Here is a 19,754-nt window from a genome sequence, read left to right as displayed (position 1 = left end):
TCCCGGTGTTGTCTTTCTTCCACATCTGGTCCTATTGTGGGGAATGGATGGTTGCATATTTGTGAAACGAACGAATGGTCAAGAGGGACACAGATAAAATGGGAAATGAATTGTATCCTGATGGACTAGTTGGCGTGCACTCCAAAATGCATGAGGGAAATAACAAATTGTGCTGTCTGGTTTTCCTACTGAAGTTTTCTTTCTCTTTTTTTCATTTATTTTGTTATTTTTGTTATATTCAGTTAGCCAACATGTAGTACAACATTAGTGTTTGATGCAGTATTCAAGCTGATTCATTAGTTGCATATAACACCCAGTGCTCATCATCATAACACGTACCCTCCTTATACCCATCACCCAGTCACCCCAACCCCCATCCCTTCTGTAACCCTCAGTTTGTTTCCTAGAGTCCAGAGTGTCTCACGGTTTGTCTCCCTCTCTGATTTCTTCCCATTCAGATTTCGCTCCCTTCCCCTGTGGTCCTCTGCACTATTCCTTATGTTCCACATATGAGTGAAACCATATAATTGTCTTTCTCTGCTTGACTTCTTTTTTCAAATTTGTTTTACATTTGTGATTGGTTTGAGAAGGATTTTTGTGGAACAGTGTTCCATACACGCTATTTACACGGGCATTCCTTGTGTACGTTTTATGTCCAATTACCCCTTCATCCAGTTTCCTTAAACCCTGTCCGGGTTAGTCTTGCCTTCTCTAGTTGTCAGCTGGACCCGACCTTAAATAGGGTGCTCTCACAAAGCCACCGACAAAAACAGTCAAACTTGATTTAGGAAAACTTGTGCTTAGCCTCTTGACAAGAATGGGACTCTGTTATTTCTTACCAAATTGCTATTTTTAAAAATCAAGACCTATGTCTCTTTGCTGCCGTCAGCTGGTGTAGAAATACAGCACTGAATAAAATCAATTCCCCCATGGGGCACGTGGGAGGCTGAGTGGATTAAGCATCTAGTTTAGGCTCAGGGCGGGATCAGGGTCCTGGGATTGAGCCCCTTGTTGGGCTCCCTGCTCAGCGGGGAGTCTGCCTCTCCCTCAGCCCCTACCCCCACTCGTGTGTGTGTGTGTGTGTGTGTGTGTGTGTGTGTATCTCTCAAATAAATAAATGAAATCTTAAAAATGAAATAAATCCCCCTGGTTCAAGCCCTTTAGAAAACCAAACTAAAACTCTCTGTTGTTTGAAAGAGTTTAGGTTTCATTCACAAATGCTGAAGGTCTTCAGCCGCCTTACTCAATAAAGTTTAGCAGATGAAGCCACCTTTGTCTTCCTTCTTCAGGAACCGAGAAAACGACTTGGGAAGATCTGGTCTATTTTCTTAAGGAGGCCGCTTGGGTTGAGAAGTCATGCAGGGAATCCTGAGTCAGAGCACGAGCATCGCCCTTATTTGTACTCCTCAGTGCCCTTCATTCCACCTGCCTGTGTTAGACAGTGTTCTAGATCTGAGTCTCATGCCCTGAAGTCGGTGGGTGGTGGGTTTTCCAGAAGAGGGATGCAGAAGTCAGCATACCCTGAGTTTCAAAGGATTCCTTTCTGCTTGGGCAAAGAGCCACTGAGCGAAGAAGCGGATGGAACACCTTAAATTAGACATCAATCCCTTTTATTAGGTGCAACCTCAGTTAATTTTCGAAAAAGTAATCGGCCACTGTTACATCTATTCATCCATGAAAGGAACAGCTCTGTGCTCAGAGCTAACCACGTGCCAGGAAGTACCCAATCTCCAGGTCGTGATTTGGATAACAAGGGATAGAAAAGATGAGGACAGCTTGTTAAGAAAACGTTTTCCCCAGGCACCTTGATTCGTTTGGGTTTTCTCTCAAAGAGCTCCAGCAGAGGGCTGCTCACAGGTTGGTCCTCTCGCCTTTCACCAACCGCCCTCGAAATCTAAACACATCCTGGAAGTAAAGCCAAACCCAGTTAGTTGATGGAACACTGGGAATCAGTTGAGCATAAGACAAAGTCGATTTCTAGCATCTACCAACGGTTAAATGGAAAAACGTTGCTCAGCAGTCCTGTCAAGTAGTAAATAAACCATATTCTACGTCTCCAAATAGTGTGCCTTACGTCTAGAATAGTGTTGAACAAACTAAGAGAGCAAGTTGCTAGAAGGTCAGCCTGTGTTATTTGGCGCTATTGTTGACCACAGGTATCTCCAACCAGCTGAGCACTGTGTTTGGTCAGAACAGCCCACACTCCCCCATGTCCTGGGTTCGTTCAGGCGCTACCCCATTGAGTGATCTGCTCCCAAGTGAAAATGATGTCATGAGTTACGGGTTGAAAATTGCTGATTTGGGGATTTTTTTCCTTTTTCTTAAAAAAAATTCAGACTTTTTTGTTTCTTGTTTTTTTTTTTGAGCCGACAGCAAGGTCAGGTGGAAAGAATGGTTTTGGAAATTGATGTGACCCTTAAGTGTAGGTCTGTCTCTTACATCACTTTGGCCAACCTCTTGGACTTTTCTCGTTCTCTTTAAGAAGATGGAGTGAGGGGAGTCTGGGTGGCTAGTCAGTTAAGTGTCTGACTCAGGTCATGATCTCAGGGTGGTGGGATCGAGCCACATTTGGGACTCCTCACTCAGTGCAGAATTGGCTAGAGATTCCCTCCCTCTCCTTCTCCTCTCCCCTGGCTTGTGTGCTCTCTCTCTCTCTCAAATAAATACATAGGTCTCCAAAAAAAAAAAAAAAGTGAGAATGACTGCTTCATGGGATTTGTGAAGAAAGTAGAACTTAGGGCTATGAAAGTGCTCTTCTACTTTACAAAGAACTATGTAGCAGAAGTTGATATCATTATTCTAAGTAAAGCTGAGAAACTATATCTGTGAGACTAACATTTAAAAATAAATACAGGAGGTGCATCTGGGTGGCTCATCAATTAAGTGCTGGTCTTTGGCTCAGGTCATGATCTCAGGGTACTGGGATCAAGCCCTGCATCTAGCTCCCTACTCAGCAGGGAGTCTGCTTGTCCCTCTCCCTCTTCTGCCCCTCCGCCTCGCCCCGTCTGCTGTCTCTCTCTCAGATATATAAAATCTTCTAAAAAATAAAATGAAATAAATACAGGAGGCAATTCATCTATCACAACCCTGGCAAACCTCAAACATAATGTATGCATTTTTTTTCTGCTTTAAAGTTCAGAGTATTGCCTGGAAGCCCCAGTTGACAAAATATGATGCCTTCATAAAGCATTTTAAGTATTGGATTGAGGGAGAAGGACAGGACTGTCTACCACCTGCAAATGTGAAATGAGAGCCTTTTCAGATACAGGATAGGTTCATACATTCTAAAGGAAGAAGGGGCCAAGGGAGAAGTGAGATTCTTAAGCTGGGAAGGAGTTTCAGCAGATGACTCCCAATGGCACGGTAGCCTAGTGCTGGCGGACGGTACTCTTCACAGTACCAGAATACCCGGAGTTATCACGACACTCCGTCTCCTTGGGGGTCCTGTCACTCCCATAGGAAATGCACACATTTATGATTAATGCAAATTAAAACATAGGATCAGCTTCTTGGTTTGGAGGCTAAAGTGGACTTTGTCTACAAAGTGAATATATTTCTTTGCCTTGACTATAATTAGTCTGGTGAGCATCATCAGCTTTGCATGTCCACTAGTTACAAACAAGGACTTTACAAGTGATGTGTATTAAGTACGAGACCATATGAAATAATGTCTCATGTCCCATATTGATAAGCATCAGTGGTTTCTGGAATCTGCTCCATGAAACTCCAGATGCTAACGGACCCAAACAAAACCCTCCGTAAGAATGGTTTTCTGGGAATCTTACTGGATTTGCCTATGTGTAAATCCTCTGCTCTGTGCACATAAAGGAGACCTATGGGGACAGTCCAAACTTTTAACTTTCCTTCTGTGCGTTCAGAAGGTAGCCTTTGTCCTTCACTTGCTGTCCTCCAGATCTGTTTTCTGTTTCCACCTGTCTGTCCTGGAACAGGACAGCCTGCATACCACAGGGTGGCCAAAGACATAGAGAACCGTGGGACGCTCAGGTGCCCCAGCCTGGGAAGCAAGAACAAGCTGAAATACACTGTCATTCTTAGTGGGTCTCAGCAATGCTTCTGCAAGGCACTCTAAACAAAGCACATTATACTTCCAAATTACATCAGGTATGAGAATTATTAAGCATCTGAAGAAAAGAAGAAAAAAAATATCTTAACCTGTCATCTCACACAAACGTACCTTCAGGCTGGTGTCCTTTGGAATTCCATATATTTTGTTTCCTACCCCTACAACCTCCCTCTCAGTGATTTCTTGACTGGTGCCTTTCACATCAATGTAGTGGCAGTCCGCACTGGCGAAATGGCAGGAAATTACCTGTGCCGAGTGACAGGATGAATATTGGGAATAAAAATTCCATCAACACCAGCAACCAAACAGGGAGACTTCTTTTAGAAAGTCAGCTATTTCACTCAGCATTTGGTTTCTAGAATGTTCCATGGTGTTCTGTATTAGTCTTTTCAGGGTTCAATAACTTTTTCCCCCCAGGTACAGTTAAAGGCTAACTGAGAAATACAAGAAGTTTTTAGCTCCCTGCAATACTTGTGTTCAAAATGGGCAGGCAACATAATGACATGAGTAAGAGGACTTTACTTTTTAACATGTGATTTTTCTGGGTGTGGATGTCCTCAGGTCCTAAACAGGAATGTGTTCCAGGGTTCTTTATCATCTTCTTAGTCAGAGAAGTTAGTTAACTCAGTTGAGTTTGTGCTGAGTTGTTACTTCAATGGCTACAGATCATGAAAAAAAATCCACAAAAATACCTTGCAAACGAAAATAACATACACACCCACCCCTTTGAAATCAGCCTGACATTTGAAGTCCAATTCACATACGATCCCCATCTTGTTTCCTCCTGAACGTATGATGGAGCTTACTTGGTTCTCCCCATTCTTGAAAGACTTACAAGTTGATCTAAACTTAAAACTCACTTTCCTAGACTCAAGTTATTTCTCTTGAGGTGACTATGCCTACTGGAAGGTCTGCCTGCTTAGCCCAGAACATCAGATCTCTAGGCAGTGGAGTCAAACTCCATTTCCCACAGAAGCTCCCCACCATGCCAAGGAGGGGTGACGATAAGACCAGAGGGGAAAATCGCACACCCATGTACATGTTTTCTCGTATTTTTTTAAGGGTTCATATTTTCCCAAACATTAAATTTTAGTTGGAAAACCACTGAAAAATAGCAAACTCAGGGTATTAACACTCACATTACTTGGGTTTTTTTTTTAATTATGTAACTTTCATTTTCATACCGTAATCATTTTACACTCAACTTTTTAACATGGAATCTTTCAATATGTAGTTATTCTATCTCAGTTTATGATCCTGATCATATGGCACGTAATATAACTTTCTGACTCATGTACACTTTCAGACAATTTGTCTTTGCTTCCTGTTTTTATACACACTCATACACATAAATTTCTATTTTTCATTTCAAGTTGAATTTTGGGGCTAAGGATACATGATAAAAGGCCTAAGTTAGTGAAATCAGGTACACTCATATTATTTGTGTCATTATGGCTATATCCCCTGGTTGCACACTTCTGATGGTCAGGCTGGTGGAGAGTCTGATCTAGTCTTTATTTAAAATGTTGGCATTTTGTTCATCATGGATATTTTTTCGATTAATTTTGATTTTTTAAATACTACCCTAAATTATCATTTATCTTGATTGCTGAGGGTTTTCATTGGCACCGTCCCCCGAACCCCCATTAAATTTTGCCCCAGAAGAGAGTGCTTCTTGCCTCACTGTCATACCAGCCCTGTCAACCTAATAAAATTTGAATGAATAGAATGTGAAACCTGGTAACTAACTCTTGACTTCAGGGAGAAAACAGGACTTGCTGTGACAGACTGGAAGGCTTCACTCAGCCCCAAAGAAGCAACCAATATTTAGTATCAGGAGCCGTGTTATATGAGGAATATGAGTCCAGTAATGTCAGATCTGCTGAACTTTTGAGAAGTGAGAAATCTGGGACTATGAGAAATTTTGTCAATTTTTAATGTAAGCAATGAGGTTTTTATAAAACATTCTGGGGCTAAAAACAAATTCTGGGACTCAGGAGTGGAAAATATGGCTGCCTGCAAAATCTGAGGTCTAGGCAGCCAATTCAGAGCCATTGTTTAGATTCGATAATGGTTTTCCCAATAACAAAGCTATTATAAACTTTCCACTTATATGGTTACTGTGAGCTATATACATTCCAATTTTTGTGATTTTAGTATCTCAGCCATTGTTTCTGCCTCCAAAAGCACAGGTTGTGGGCTCTCAAGTATGTTCCTTCTCTGAAGCAATTCTATGAATGTTCATAATTCAGTGTCAGTAGGATTGGGATCCTGAGGTCACCGGGCTTCTTACTGCTATGAGTAAAAAAGCATGAGGGAGCAAATAGATTCCCTGGTAAATAAACCAGACTAAAGGACAGTTTAGTTCAATGACACAAATCTCATGAAGTTTCACAGATCTTGACATTTTTGTTTCTAACCTATTCATCTTTGGAAAGTAGAGTGATGTGAATGCATACCTTCCGGTATCCTTGAGTTCTGTTCCAACCAGATCCATGGATGAGCAAAGGATGAAAGAAAACAGTGTCCCCCTTCTCCATCACAAGGTGCACTCGGGGGCTGTTTTCATCATAGTCCTGGATCCCATGGAACATTATGTTAACTCCTCCCTGGAACACATAAGAGAACCCAAGTCTGTATTTGAGGAACTCAATGTTTGAGAATTTTATCAATGACTCATTAGGTAAAGCAAAGTTTTCCTACATTCTGCCGAGACAGAGAGATAAATGTTTTCTTAAAAGAAACTGTAAATATCCAAAAGATTCTCAGATATCTGGTTGTAAAAGTCACATTGGGATATTGAAATCATGGATTTGGGGGACCAAATGAAGAATCTGAAATTTCCATTACCCCTCATTACTGAATTGTAAATAAAGACCTAGACTGACTTTGCATTTTGCGATTAAGGCGGGAGATCCCCTTACCAGCCTGAATCTGTACTCACTGATATTCGCCTCACCTGGAACTTTGCCTAAATCATTTTGCTATTACTCAGGACTTCCTCTGAGAAGCAAGCTGTTTTCCTAAGCCAACAGAGAGAAGATGCTCAAGTTTCCTCAGCTCAGAAAGCACTAATTTCATACTCAAGTAAAGAAAGAAGAATAGTAAATTAAAACATTGTGTTTTTCTTATAACTATTTCCAAAGTTCGTTGTTCCTTTAAGTAATGGTTATGGGGGGAACACCATATCCCATTGCCCTTCCTAAGACTCTCCCACATTCTTCTGGGGGAAGGACTGCTTTCCTGCTGGACTGTGTTGGGACGTAGATCCAGTGCACTTCTCTCCTGTCCAGGGCAGTATGTGACCTTAGCTAAGTAATCTGACCTCCCACTGCCCTCACTTCATCTGAACAGAGAATTGATCAAAGGCACTGATCATGGCTAAGGTTCAACTGTCCCCACCAGGTGTCCCAACCTGACTGCTGCCACTGAACAGTGATTCCTACTTTCCTGTTTACCAGAGCCAGCCAGCCATTTCTTGACTCACCATGTGCCTGCAACCCTCCAAGACACTCACTTTGGCTTAAGTCAGCCACAACCCACTTCTGTTGCCTGCACCAAACATTCCCTAAACCTCAACTCAATTTATGAATCTCACAGTTTCAGATTTTATATCAGAATCCAGACTCAAAGATTTTCACTTAGCACTAATCCTCAGTGCCAGAATTCTAACTAATTGAGACAGAAGTCCTGAAAGCCATATTCTTTACTTCCTACAGAACCACCTTCCTGCCTTAACAACACGTGCTCGTCTCATTCTGACCATCATTATGGGGTTTCCAGACCTTATTGTCTGATACCTAAAAGACTCCTAGTCTCCTCTCTGGTTTCTCTGCCTCTGGACTCCTGACCTCCAGTACCTTCTGCTCTAGACCTCGAGATTATCATTCTTGAAAAGCTGATTTGATCTCATCATTCATGGGTGCAAAAGCATTTAATAGTCTTCTAACATCAATATTCAATCAATAAACCATGCAACGGGCATGCAATGGGATACTACTCATCCTTCCCCAGCGCCTTCGTTGGTCTAGCAGGAAAGAGATGATTCCTCCCTCTTCTTTATCCTAAGAGCCATCGATCAGTGTGTGAGAATTACTTGGCATTTGACATATGCGTCTGGTGTTGTGAGTGTTTCTGTATGACCTCTGCAATGAGGCTTGATAATCTCAGATCCTATATAGCACCTACCAGAGTTCCCCACACTGGTCAGCTTTCCAACACTTGTTGAAAGAAAAATGATTATTTTACCTAACATCCTTGAATTTTCCCTGATCCTAATTCCAGAAACCTAAAACCATGTTTTACTAAGAAAGGAAATGTGATCTCATTGTTAAAGGTCTTTATGGAATCTGATTCAAAATCAAAACAATAAGTATTCCAGGTAAGATTTATCCCCTCAGGGCTCCTGGGTGGCTCAGGGAGTCGGGTGCCTGACTCTGGATTTTGGGCTCCGGTTATGATCTCAGGGTCCTAAGATCAAGCTGCACGTTGGATACTGCTCAGCAGAGTCTGCATGTCCTTTGCCCTCCCCTTCTGCCTCTCTCTGCCCCGCCACCTCTCTCATGTGCAAATATCGCGAACTCTCTCCCTTTATCGCTCTCTCTCTCTCTGGGTCTCGGACTCAAATAAATAAATAAATGAATCTGAAAAAGATAGAAGAAAGAAAGATTTATCTTCTATGCAGACGTACCTCCCACTTGGGATAACCATGTGGCTTCAGGTAGCCTTTGTGTGTGCCTGGGAGCACACACAGGCAGCCATTGTTCCGGTCGACATGCTCCATGGCGGTCCATGCACAAACTATGTCATTGCTGGGCCTGAAGGGGAAATAGTGCAGATCCTGGTGCAAGGGATGGCGGGATGTCTTCTTGCCTGAAACAGAAGCGGCTGTTAAGACACACCTGAACCTCAGAATTTGTCTCCTTTGCCTGCAAAGCCAGAACAATGACCATCCCCACAAAACCCAAGCAACTGAAAGGACACTCTAGAAAATCAGCCTGGAGAGATAAGCACCAAATTGGAAGAGCAAAGCCACAGGGTGACTCCAGAGCCCACACTTTTCTTCTGGGTTGCTGGAAGCCGAGGACTCACTCCATTCTCTAGCAACTCATAACATGTCATGATCTCTATTGTGCTTTAATCCTTTGTAACTCTGGTTTGGGCACTGAGCCTAGTATTCAAAACAAGTTTGATTAATTGAAGAGAGTAATTTAAAGTTCCCTGTTAGCCTTCTCAGTGGCTGATACAAACACTATCAATGAACTAAATTAATAAAAGGCCTCCAAGAAGTTCCTCGAGGAACTAGAAGCACTTTGCTGCACAGTCACTCTGTAGAAACAGAGACCACAGAACCACATTTACATGGTTCCCAGTTTTGTGCTCTGAACCTGATGTTCCCCAACCCCCAACCCCGACCTCTGTAATCAAGACATCCAGGGCAGGAGAGATTTGGTGGTGCTATAGGCCAGTCACTAAAGCTCTCCTGGCCTCTTTTTCTCCAGAAAAGGTGGAAAGTGATGAAGGACCTTGAAGGACCAATTTATTACTCCTGGTGGAGTACAATTGCTCAGCATGGCCCAAGAGCGGGATGGCTTTAAAAATGCAGATTCCTGGGGGTGCCTGTGTAGCTCCGTCGCTTAAGCATCTGACTCGTGATTCCGCTCAGGTCTTGATCTCAGGGTCATGAGTTCAAGCCCCGTGTTAGGCTCCACGCTAGGCTTTTAGCCTAGTTAAAAAAAAATTTTTTTAACGCAGATTCCTGGGTTTTAGCTTCCAAATCTGTTTCTCTGGGAGTGAGATCTTAGGAACTACATTTTAGCAAACACAGATATTTTAAGAGCAACTGTAGTATGGGTTTTGTAAGAATAGTTTTAATTTTGTTGGTAATTATAATGTCTTCAGTCTTGAAGGCCGAATTCACACCATCATTGGTGAGAATGGATAACAAAATTTAGAGGTGAAGATTGTAATAATAAGAGCCTATGGTATATGAACAGTCATGTTTATTAAAACAAACTTTTGAGTAGCAAGGCAGTCTTCTGAAAATCTACCAATAACGCTACAGTTAACATCTGAAATCACCCTGGTACTTCACTATTGTCATGATGTATGCTATTTCAAGGCTTAAATAAAAGGACATAGATATTTATTTATCAAAGTTTAGCAGTTATACACACAGGTATAGTTAGAACACCATAAAGTTTTTTCTTTCTTTCTTTCTTTCTTTCTTCTTTCTCTTTCTTTCACTTCTCCAGAACAAATAAGACCTTTACCAGAATCTGGAGGTTTGTTTATCAGCATTGTATGCATGGCCATGATATTGGGTCCAGTGAAGCACTCCACATATTTCAGAACCTAAGAGAAAAGAGGAAGAAACATTTCATGAGAAATCCAATGCACAAAAGTGGCACAAAGTACAATTATCCGTACAAAAGCCAAGATGCTAAGAATTAAACACTTGGTAGGAGTGCCCGGCTGGCTCAGTTGGTAGAGCATGCAACTCTTGATCTGGGGTCGTGAGTTCAAGCCCACATTGGGCATAGAGCCTACTTAAGAAAAAGAAAAGAAGGGACCGTGAGAGGCCCCTACAGGTGCAGCAACCATGCATAGCCCAGAGGAAAAGAGAAGAGCACCTGGACCCTTCACAATCAGAGCACAATCAGACCATTCCACAGCTCTTCACTGAGGGCTCCAAACCTGGCAGAGTGACAGGAAATGGAGGCACGGTGGGGAATGAGATGAGCAGGTCCCTGCCCCCATAGAGTCGCTATCCTGGTGGAGGAAGGGTGTTCCATAACGACATGGGCACAGGGGCTGGAGAGCATGGGACCCAGAGGCCTGAGTTCGGCCCGAGCTCTGGCAGCTGGGGGCTACCTCCTTGCATCTAACCCACCGAGGGAGAGGCACGGTGGGGAATGAGATGAGCAGGTCCCTGCCCCCATAGAGTCGCTATCCTGGTGGAGGAAGGGTGTTCCATAACGACATGGGCACAGGGGCTGGAGAGCATGGGACCCAGAGGCCTGAGTTCGGCCCGAGCTCTGGCAGCTGGGGGCTACCTCCTTGCATCTAACCCACCGAGGGAGGCGTACATGCAGGAAGGACTCGGCGTTGTATGCCTACTACCTGCCAGGGGCTTTCTGCATCAGCTCAGCCCACCCTCACAGCGACCCCTGAAAAGTAATGCCCCATGAATGAATCATTAACGTGAACACCCCATCCCATTAAGCCTGAAGCTAATAAACTGCCAAGTGGCAGAACCAGTTAAATGGAAAAGATATTTTGTCTGACTCCAAAAAATGAAGCATATTCTACTGCTTTCTCACTATTTGACCCCATGTATAAGGAATATGGGCAACTGGAGCATGAAATGCTTGAAATGGTACCAAAGTCCTAGGAGTCAAACCTCATACTTTTTTGTTTTAATAAGGCGTGTCAACTTTGGGGATTCCCTTAAGCCAGTATTTTCTTTCTTTCTTTTTTTAACTAATCTCTAATCCCACCATGGGGCTCAAACTCACAACCTCAAGATCAAGAGTCTCAAGCTCCCGCGACTAAGCTAGCCAGGTGCCTCCGACCAGTAATTTCTAAACCTCAGTGACACTCATGAGCCATTTTACCATTTCTATCGTACTTCACAGAGCTGCCCAATATAGTTAGCCAATAATTTTCCTAAACTAACTCATGTCTTTTCCTGATTTATTCCTGAGGTCATAGGTTAGATGTGCTGGTTATTTTTTCCAATACACATAAAAATAAATACCCAACTACTAAAATCATGCCCACCTCCTAAAAATCACTGCATGAGCCAGCAGGTGCATGGTTCACACTTTAGAGAGGTGGGAAGCCTGGATGTCCTGGTCGTGCTTAATCTACCCTGTGTTGCCTCTCACTTCAAGCCTTTCCTCCTTGATCGATGCTCACAAGTTCCATTTCCAAAGCAGGACTTGAGGTTGGGAAGAGTGGATGGTTCAGAGGGGCCACGTCCCCTCTCGTCCCCAACCCGAGGGGCTGGACATCATAGGTGGCTTACCTGTACAGTCTCTTTCATGAGGCAAATTTTCTTTCTTTTTTTTGAATTATTTTTTAACTTTTGTTTTTTAAAGATTTTATTTATTGTTTGAGAGAGACCGAGAGAGCAGTAGGCAGAGGGAGAAGCAGACTTCCCACTGAGCAAGGAGCCTGATACAGGACTGAATCCCAGGACCCAAAGATCCAGCCCTGAGCTGAAGGCAGACTCTTCACCGACTGAACTACCCAGGTATCCCATTTTTTTAACTTTTCTGTGGGGGGGGGTTGTTTTCTTTTGGGGGGTGTTTTTGGTTTTAAGTAACCTCTACACCCAGTCTGAGGTTCAAACTCACAACCCAGAGATCAAGAGCCACGTACTCGGGGCACTTGGGTGGCTCAGTTGGTTAAGTAGCGGAGTCTTCATTTCGGCTCAGGCCATGATTTCAGGGTCCAGAGATCCAGCCGCATGTCAGGTTCCGTGCTCAGTGGGGAGCTTGCTTGAGATTTTCTCTCTCCTTCTCCCGCTGCGCCTCCCCCAACTCCTGCCTGTACTCTCTCTCTAAAATAAATACATAAATCTTAAAAAAGAAAAAAGTCCCGTGCTCTACCAACTGACCCAGCCAGGAGCCCCCATGAGGCAAATTTTCTAATAGCACTTGGAGTTATAATTTCTAACATGAGCTACATGCAAAGTGTCCTTTAAACCATTCTACAGAAATGGTTCATTAACTGTGGTACATTTATGCAATGGGATGCTACTCAGTAGTTTAAAAGTATGATATAGATTAATATATAAGTGATATGGAAAGATGTCTAAGATCTATTATAAGTGGAAAAAACTTGGTGAAACCAATATGTTCCCACATGACACAAAAGGTGGGGGTATAGAGATGCACCTGCCGTGGAGGAATTCTCGCTGAATGCACCAGAAAGCTCGGCAGAGAGTGGGGCTGGCAGGTGGGAGACTTTCCTTTTCATTGTAAGCCCTTCTGTCCTATGTAGATATCTTTATAAATATGAATTACTCTCAAAGAATAATTTTTTAAAAATGAGTTTCAATCTAAACACAAACTTAAACCTCTACTGACCAGAGTCATAAAACCAAAAGAAACAACAAACGGATGTCCAGGGAATCAGATCTGCAATGTCGCTCCTGTTGATATGCCCATGTCCAGAGTGAGAGAACTCTGTCTCTCTCTAAGGCAGAATTCCCACCCTTCTCAACCAAGGATAATTACCAGACTCCAGAGCAGGGTTTCTCCATCTGGCCACTACTGACATTTGAGACTGGATAATTCATCATTTGGGGGAGGGGGGTTTCTGCACGTTATAGGATCCCTGGGCTCCATTAGCAGCATGCCCAACCTCTGGACCTTAGAAGCCAGCAGCACACGGTCCCCACCCAGTGCCACCCCAACGTGGCTCCAGGCACCGCCAGATGTCAGCCCCCAATTGAGAACCATTGCTCACCAGGCACAAGACAAGGGGCCAGAGAAAGTGTAGGCAGCAATTCCAGAGACAAGCATGCAGATGGGCTATTCACTTAAAGGAAAAGAAAACTCAGGAAGGTTCTCAAACCTCAGGGAGAGTGCAGTATCTGAAGAGTTCCTCATCTTCTTGGAAACTTTGTACTTTTGAAACTGTCCTTTCACTTGGAGCATATTCTGATTTTGCAATAGTCACATCTCTCATTATCGTCATTTGTTCTGGTTTCACCTCCCCTTTGCAGATCCTTTCAAACTCGTTCCTAGAAAAATAAATTGGCAGATGATGCCATTACCGCAGCCTCCCGGCACCTCCCTGGCCTCTTCTGTGGAAAGATTCTCAAAGATTGGGGTGGGGGGTGTCTCTGCACCAGGCTAACCTCCAGGCCAGGCTTGGTAGTTCTGAGGAAGGGAAAGGGAAAATGGCCAGCTCAGAAGCCCCTGTCTCCTCACTGTAAGGCCGGAATTCACGTATTCCTTAGCCTAACAGAACGATGGGGAAACTTCTGTGATTTGGTTGCACCTGAGTGATAATGGCAAATACTTCTCTCATACTTACCATAGGCCAGGGCCCGTTCGAAGGCCTCTGTGTGTACTTCACCTAATTCAGCCCTCACAGCAAGGCTAGGGTATAAGTACTGTTATTATCCCCATTTTACAGTTGCGAAAACAGAGGTGTGCAAAGTTGCCCCAGGACACACAACAGAAGTGGTGGAGCTAAGATGAAAGCCAGCCAGTCTGGCTCCAGAGCTCATGTTCCTAACCACTTCCCAATGAGCCAATCACTGAAAAATATCTGAACACACATGCTAATCTTACTCACGTTCCCATTGCAAACATACAACGTATTTCTGTAAAATAAGGAAGGGTCACTGTACCTAAAGCGTTTAATATCAGCATCAGATACCAAATTTTTAATGACAAGATACCCATTTTCTTCATAAAATTGTCTCTGTTCTAGGCTTAGAACATTATTATCCCGAGTATACCTAAAGGAGAAAAAAAATTTCAAGTAAGTCCAGCAGAAAAATCATACCCAACAATATGTATCGAGAGCCTGACACACGTTCATACTCTTCCACCCAGCATTTCTATTTTTTCTTCACTGTAAGGAAATAAGCTGAACATTTTTTTTTTAAAAACAAGTCTTTGAGGTTAAGGTTTATTTTGTTTAGTAATGTCTATACCCACTGTGGAGCTCGAACTCACAAACCAGAGATCAAGAGTCACATGCTGTTCCGACTGAGCCAGCCAGGCTCCCTTAATCTGACTATTTTTAAAAAAGGTTTGAATCCAAAACGTTAACTACTACTGTCACAAAAAAAAAAAAAAAAAAAAAAAAAAAAAGGGAGAATAATTAATTAATTAATTATCCATTCAATGGGATAGGACTTAGGCATTAAAAATTAAGAGCATGGGGAAGCGTGTGTGGCTCGTCAGTTAAGCGCGAACTGATTATTTTGGCTCAGGTCACGATCTCATGCGCCTAGACTGAGCCCCACAGTGGTCGGGCTCGGTGGGAGTCTGCTTTGAGATTCTCTCTCCCACCTCCCTCCACTTGCAATGTGTGCACTGTCTTTCTCTCTTAAATAAATAAATCTTTTTTAAAAAATGAAGAGCATATAATAGCATGGACAATAGCTTAGTATAATAAAATATAGTTAGATTTGTGTAAAACCAAGATACTACTTGAAAAATATGCAAAGAAAAAAAAAATTTTAAGTGATTACCTTTATGTAATGGAATTGTGAATAATTTTTAAAATTCCTTTTATTTCTCTGATTTTTGAATTTGTCTCTAATGACTATGTTGGTTGTTCAGGTGGGAAAAAGTTCAATAGATTTTATATTTTAAGTTGTCTAGATCATACATTCTTAGAAGAAATCAAAGTGACAAAATTCAAATAACTACATGACATGTGCACAAACTCAGATCACCCCATCCATTCTTCTAGATTAGAAATGTGGCTCTATGAGAATAAACCATGGAATCAGTGTCTTCCCTACAAAGGTAATTTAAGATAAACCAAAGATACTAGCTCCATAGCAGTAGGACCACAAACTACAGGCTAACTTAAATGAGGTATAACATGCTTGTTGAAAATCAGATTATACCCTTCTGAATTTTAAAATACATATAAAAATTAAAGTCAAGGTCTTCAAAATTTTCCTGGTTCTAATTAGAACAAGTTCTGGCAACACACAATATGTATAATGAATTTTTTTTTTTAAATGTATTTATTCTCTGTAGAGATAGGGAGAGACAGCAAGCATGGGCAGGGGCAGGAGCAGAGTGAGCGGGAGAAGCAGACTGCCTGCTGAGTACAGAGCCCGACCCAGGGCTGCATATCACGACCCATATGATCATGACCTGAGCCAAAATCAAGAATTGGACGCTTAAACGACTGAACCACCCAGGCGCCTGTGTGTAATCACCAGACAACATGAGATGTATTTTATATCATAATTACCACTAGGAAAAGCTTTATATACACTGTATGATTAAAAATGACAATTCGATCTACTTACTGGAATTGTGGAGTCTGGAAACTGTTAGGAGAAACAGCCCCTGAAGTGGGGTGAGCAACCTAGGATGTGAATTAAGGCAAATAAAATGAAATTCAGGAGTCTGACTTTTCTAGAAACAACAGTCTGCCCTGGATTAGCTCTCATCGGGGAAGACTGGGTTACACACATAGCCGCTTACATCATTTCATTTCATGAAGTCCTGAGGAGGGGCCGGAAGTCCCAAGACCTTTATCACCATTCCTGCTGCCCAGAGCAGGGGACCTAGACCCATTGTGCTCAGTAACTGAGTCCACCGTCACCCAACAGAAAATGCCTCAGCCCAGACTTGACCCATACTCTTTACCTCATAACTTCCACTGGTTTATTCCACGTGACTATTCCTTCCACTAAACTGCTGAACAAACAAAAATCATAAGGTTCGAATCTAGAAGTAACGAGAAATGCACTCTTCCAAAGAGGTACTGAATTTAGTGGGAGTCCAGTCCACAATAAGAGAAACTGTTTGGCTCATTATTCCTTAAAAAAACAATAACAAAAAGTCTGTTAAAATAATCAGTGTGATCCACATAGTTGAGTATAATTTTAAATATCTTTAAGAGCTAGAAATTCTAGAAATTCTTTCTAGTTTTCTACCCAGGGAACCACAGATCATTTACTTAGCATTTCCTTCTTCTTCTTTTCCTTTTAATTTTTTTCATTGTCTCTTTATCTCAAGGAGCGACTGTCACAATGTCACTACTCATAAACATGTTATTTTTGTCCTGTCTTTACATAACTGGGGACACTATAATCCTCTGTTCTCCATGAGGCAGAGAGGTTAATGACCTTCGCCAGCTACTAGCAAGATGTGGCGGACAGAATGCAATATTTCAGTCCCAATTTCTTCTCCCTACCATTGTGGGTTTTGGTGGTGGTCGTTGCTTTCCTCAGAGAGTTTTTTTAATGATGTGGAACTGTGTCCTGTGCATACTATATAACGTTAGTGAAACGAAAAAATGGAATCAAAAAGCTGTCCACCCGGGATGGCCGTAATTATGGAAATACATAGAAAAGAAACACACCAAAAAGTTGGCTGATAATGATCCGCAGCGAGGGGTGGAATCATAGGTCATATTTGTCTTCTTCTGGAGGCATCTCTGCATTTAAAAAATGCGTTGTGTAGATGCTTGAAAACCCTGCCTTGAGCCAGAAGCCACGTCTCTTTAGAACCACTTAAGGCGGGAAGAAACTGCCACAGGATTTCCAGGATTCTGCTTAAGCCCCAACCACACACACATTCACCGACCATCTCAGCAGAGCCGTCCAATACCAGAGCCCCGGCGACGTCTGTCTCCTTAAATTGAAGAGAATGAAAATGAAAACTGCCCCTCGCCATATTTCAAGCGCTCAATGGCCACATGGGGCTCGTAGCCATGGACCTGCACAGTGCTGGTGGAGAACATCTCCACCGTGGCAGCAAGTAGAGAGGCTAGCGCTCTTCTAGCAAACACAGACGAAAAAAATAAGCTCTCACCTCAACACTATTACAGCAAGAACCAGCGGGATCCGAATATCAAAAAAAGAAAAATGAAATTTTTTTAAAGTAGGCTCACTGTCCAGCGTGGAGTCCAGTGCAGGGCTTAAAGTCACAACGGAGATCAAGAGCTGAGCTAGACTCAAGAGGCAGATGTTTCTCGGACTGAGCCACCCAGGAGGAGCCCCAGAATATCACATTTTCATAGTAGTCACAGACTGGACCTGGAAACCTTCATTCTGGCTCTAGTTATCCCCAGTCCCAGAATGTTGGGGGTTCTCACTGTTGGGCATGTATCAGAAACAAACGAAAACGACTTGATGGGCCCCCCTCCCAGGTATGTGGATTCCATGGGTCTGAGATGAGCCCAGGAATCTGCATGTCTAACAAGTTTCCAGGGAATGTTGACATTGCTGGCCCTGGGAACGCACTTTGACAACCAGTGCTTTACTTAAATGTCTTTGGTCAAGAGTTTTAATCTCTCCTGGCCTCGGTTTCTGTTCTCTCCCTGGTCAAATGAGATGACATAATCACCGTTGTCAGTGTATGGACAGGATTTTAAGCTGACAGTGGTTCCTCTACATCTTGGCTTGGAACTCAGCCTGGAGAGCAATCATAGTAATAAAAGAAACAGCTCCTAGAAGCATTTTTAGGAAAGAGTTCAGGATCCTGCACACAGCAGAACAGAGCCTAACCATGTCGCTCAGGGAGAATCGCACGCAGTGTTTTCCCCGCTGCTTTTCAAAAGTACCCCCTGAAGTGAACACTAATCGGAGCAGGAGAACCGATTCTATAAAGCGATGTGATGTACCTGTCCCGTAGTGACATCCTCGGGGATCCGGCACGGGGGCCCCACACATTGCCTCGGAGAGCAACTTCTGAAGGCCCAATCAGGAGAGATCGCATCCACTCCTCGGGGTTCACACAGCTCTCTCCAAGGAAGGAAGAGCCAGAGGGTGCCGGCCAGTGTCCCGCCAGAGCGCACTGCTGCCTGCCTACCTGCAGGCCCGCCCGCCGGCTCGCCTGCCTGCCCGCCTCCTCGCCTGCCTGCATGCCTTGCTCCAGGCAGCTCTGCGCTCCTGTTTGCGGTGCGACTGTGCTTCGCATGTCTCGGGCTCTGGGCGGTCGGGTCACGCGTGGCCAAGTGCAGAAAATACCACCGTAGCTGAGCGCAGGCCCCTCAGTAAGGACTAACACATCCCCTGGCAAACCAGGGAAACAGGCCCCCAGAATGCCCCGAATAGCCCCCGCCCCCTGTCCGCCCACCCCCTCCCCTGGCTGCCCTAGGAGCCCTGAACAGCTCTGAGCATCCCGAGGACGCGGTGAGGAGGAAGGGGAAGAGCCAGCTGGGCGGCTGGGCGCTGAGCCCTGGAGGCCACCACACTTGCAGCCCGAGCCCCGCGGAGCCCAAAGGATACGGCGGCCCCGGCCCAGCGCTGGCCGAGGTGTCCCAGCATGATGCGCAGGCGGCCGCAAGAACGCGACTGGTTCATGATTCAGGCGGGGAGACAGTCAGCTAGGCCTTGGTCCTGTCTCCGGGCAGCGGGGCGGGGCGAGGAGCAGAGGCGTCCCTGGCCGAGAAGGGGGAACTCCTAGGTTTCCGGGTTGTGCGGAGATGTTTGGAGCCTCCCGGGTCCACGGGCTGGGCCACTTTACTGTGCGGGCTCCCTGCCCACACACGCAGCTCCTGAGTAATCACAGAGATCCTCCCTGACGCACACAGCACGGAAAATGCTTTTGAAGGGTTTAGTAACCGATTCAGGTCGCCCAATGAGAAGTGAGCCAAAACACAACCCACATTCCCAACAGCCTAGTTTCAGTTGTTTATTCCACGTGACTGTGCCTGCCTCTCTGAGGCTGACGTAACAAGTCAGATGTTCAGCCCTAGAAGTAACCTGCAGTTCAAAAGAGGCGTTTAATCTATTGGGAATCCAGTCTGAAATATTAGAAACATACTGGCCCTTCCTTAATAATAATTTTAAAAAGATACATGAAATAAATGACTCCCTGAAACAGGTCGATCCACACAGTCTAGTATTATTTTAAATTTCCTAAAGAAGTAGAAATTCCTTTTCTTTATTTATTCTTTTAAAGTTTATTTACACAATCTCTGCACCCAATGTGAGGGTCAAATTCAG

General features: G+C 43.8%; 1 protein-coding gene across 2 annotated transcripts; it reads right to left on the bottom strand.

Annotated features, from left to right (window-relative positions):
- Positions 1 to 1,593: 1,593 nt before the first annotated feature.
- Positions 1,594 to 19,439, bottom strand: PHYH (phytanoyl-CoA 2-hydroxylase). Of its 2 annotated transcripts, XM_040645408.1 has the most exons (9): positions 19,035 to 19,434; positions 16,104 to 16,162; positions 14,454 to 14,564; positions 13,670 to 13,838; positions 10,357 to 10,438; positions 8,775 to 8,956; positions 6,544 to 6,693; positions 4,196 to 4,330; positions 1,594 to 1,905 (listed from the first exon to the last, which is right to left on the bottom strand). In XM_040645408.1, the coding sequence occupies exons 1-9, from the start codon at positions 19,107 to 19,109 to the stop codon at positions 1,852 to 1,854; spliced, it is 1,017 nt and encodes a 338-aa protein (XP_040501342.1). In that variant the 5' UTR covers positions 19,110 to 19,434; the 3' UTR covers positions 1,594 to 1,851. The 2 variants fall into 2 exon arrangements, with proteins under 2 accessions (XP_040501342.1, XP_040501343.1); XM_040645409.1 differs by lacking the exon at positions 4,196 to 4,330 and having other exon boundaries at positions 19,035 to 19,439.
- Positions 19,440 to 19,754: the final 315 nt, after the last annotated feature.

The sequence above is a fragment of the Ursus maritimus genome, unplaced genomic scaffold (genome assembly GCF_017311325.1).
Source record: "Ursus maritimus isolate PB19 unplaced genomic scaffold, ASM1731132v1 scaffold_31, whole genome shotgun sequence".
In the NCBI taxonomy this organism is placed as follows: Eukaryota; Metazoa; Chordata; class Mammalia; order Carnivora; family Ursidae; genus Ursus; species Ursus maritimus.
Note: the sequence above shows the minus strand (reverse complement) of the source record. Positions and strands in the feature narration are given on the sequence as shown.

Bases quoted from the DNA above. Each gene is read 5' to 3' on its own strand.
- PHYH (XM_040645408.1), bottom strand. From the start codon at position 19,109: ATGAACCAGTCGCGTTCTTGCGGCCGCCTGCGCATCATGCTGGGACAC. The intron at 14,565-16,103 runs GTAAGTAGATCG...TTTCTCCTTTAG, and splicing joins TTCCAGACTCCACAATTCCA to GTATACTCGGGATAATAATG. The intron at 1,906-4,195 runs GTACGTTTGTGT...CTTTACTTCCAG, and splicing joins CAAAGGACACCAGCCTGAAG to GATGTGTTTAGATTTCGAGG.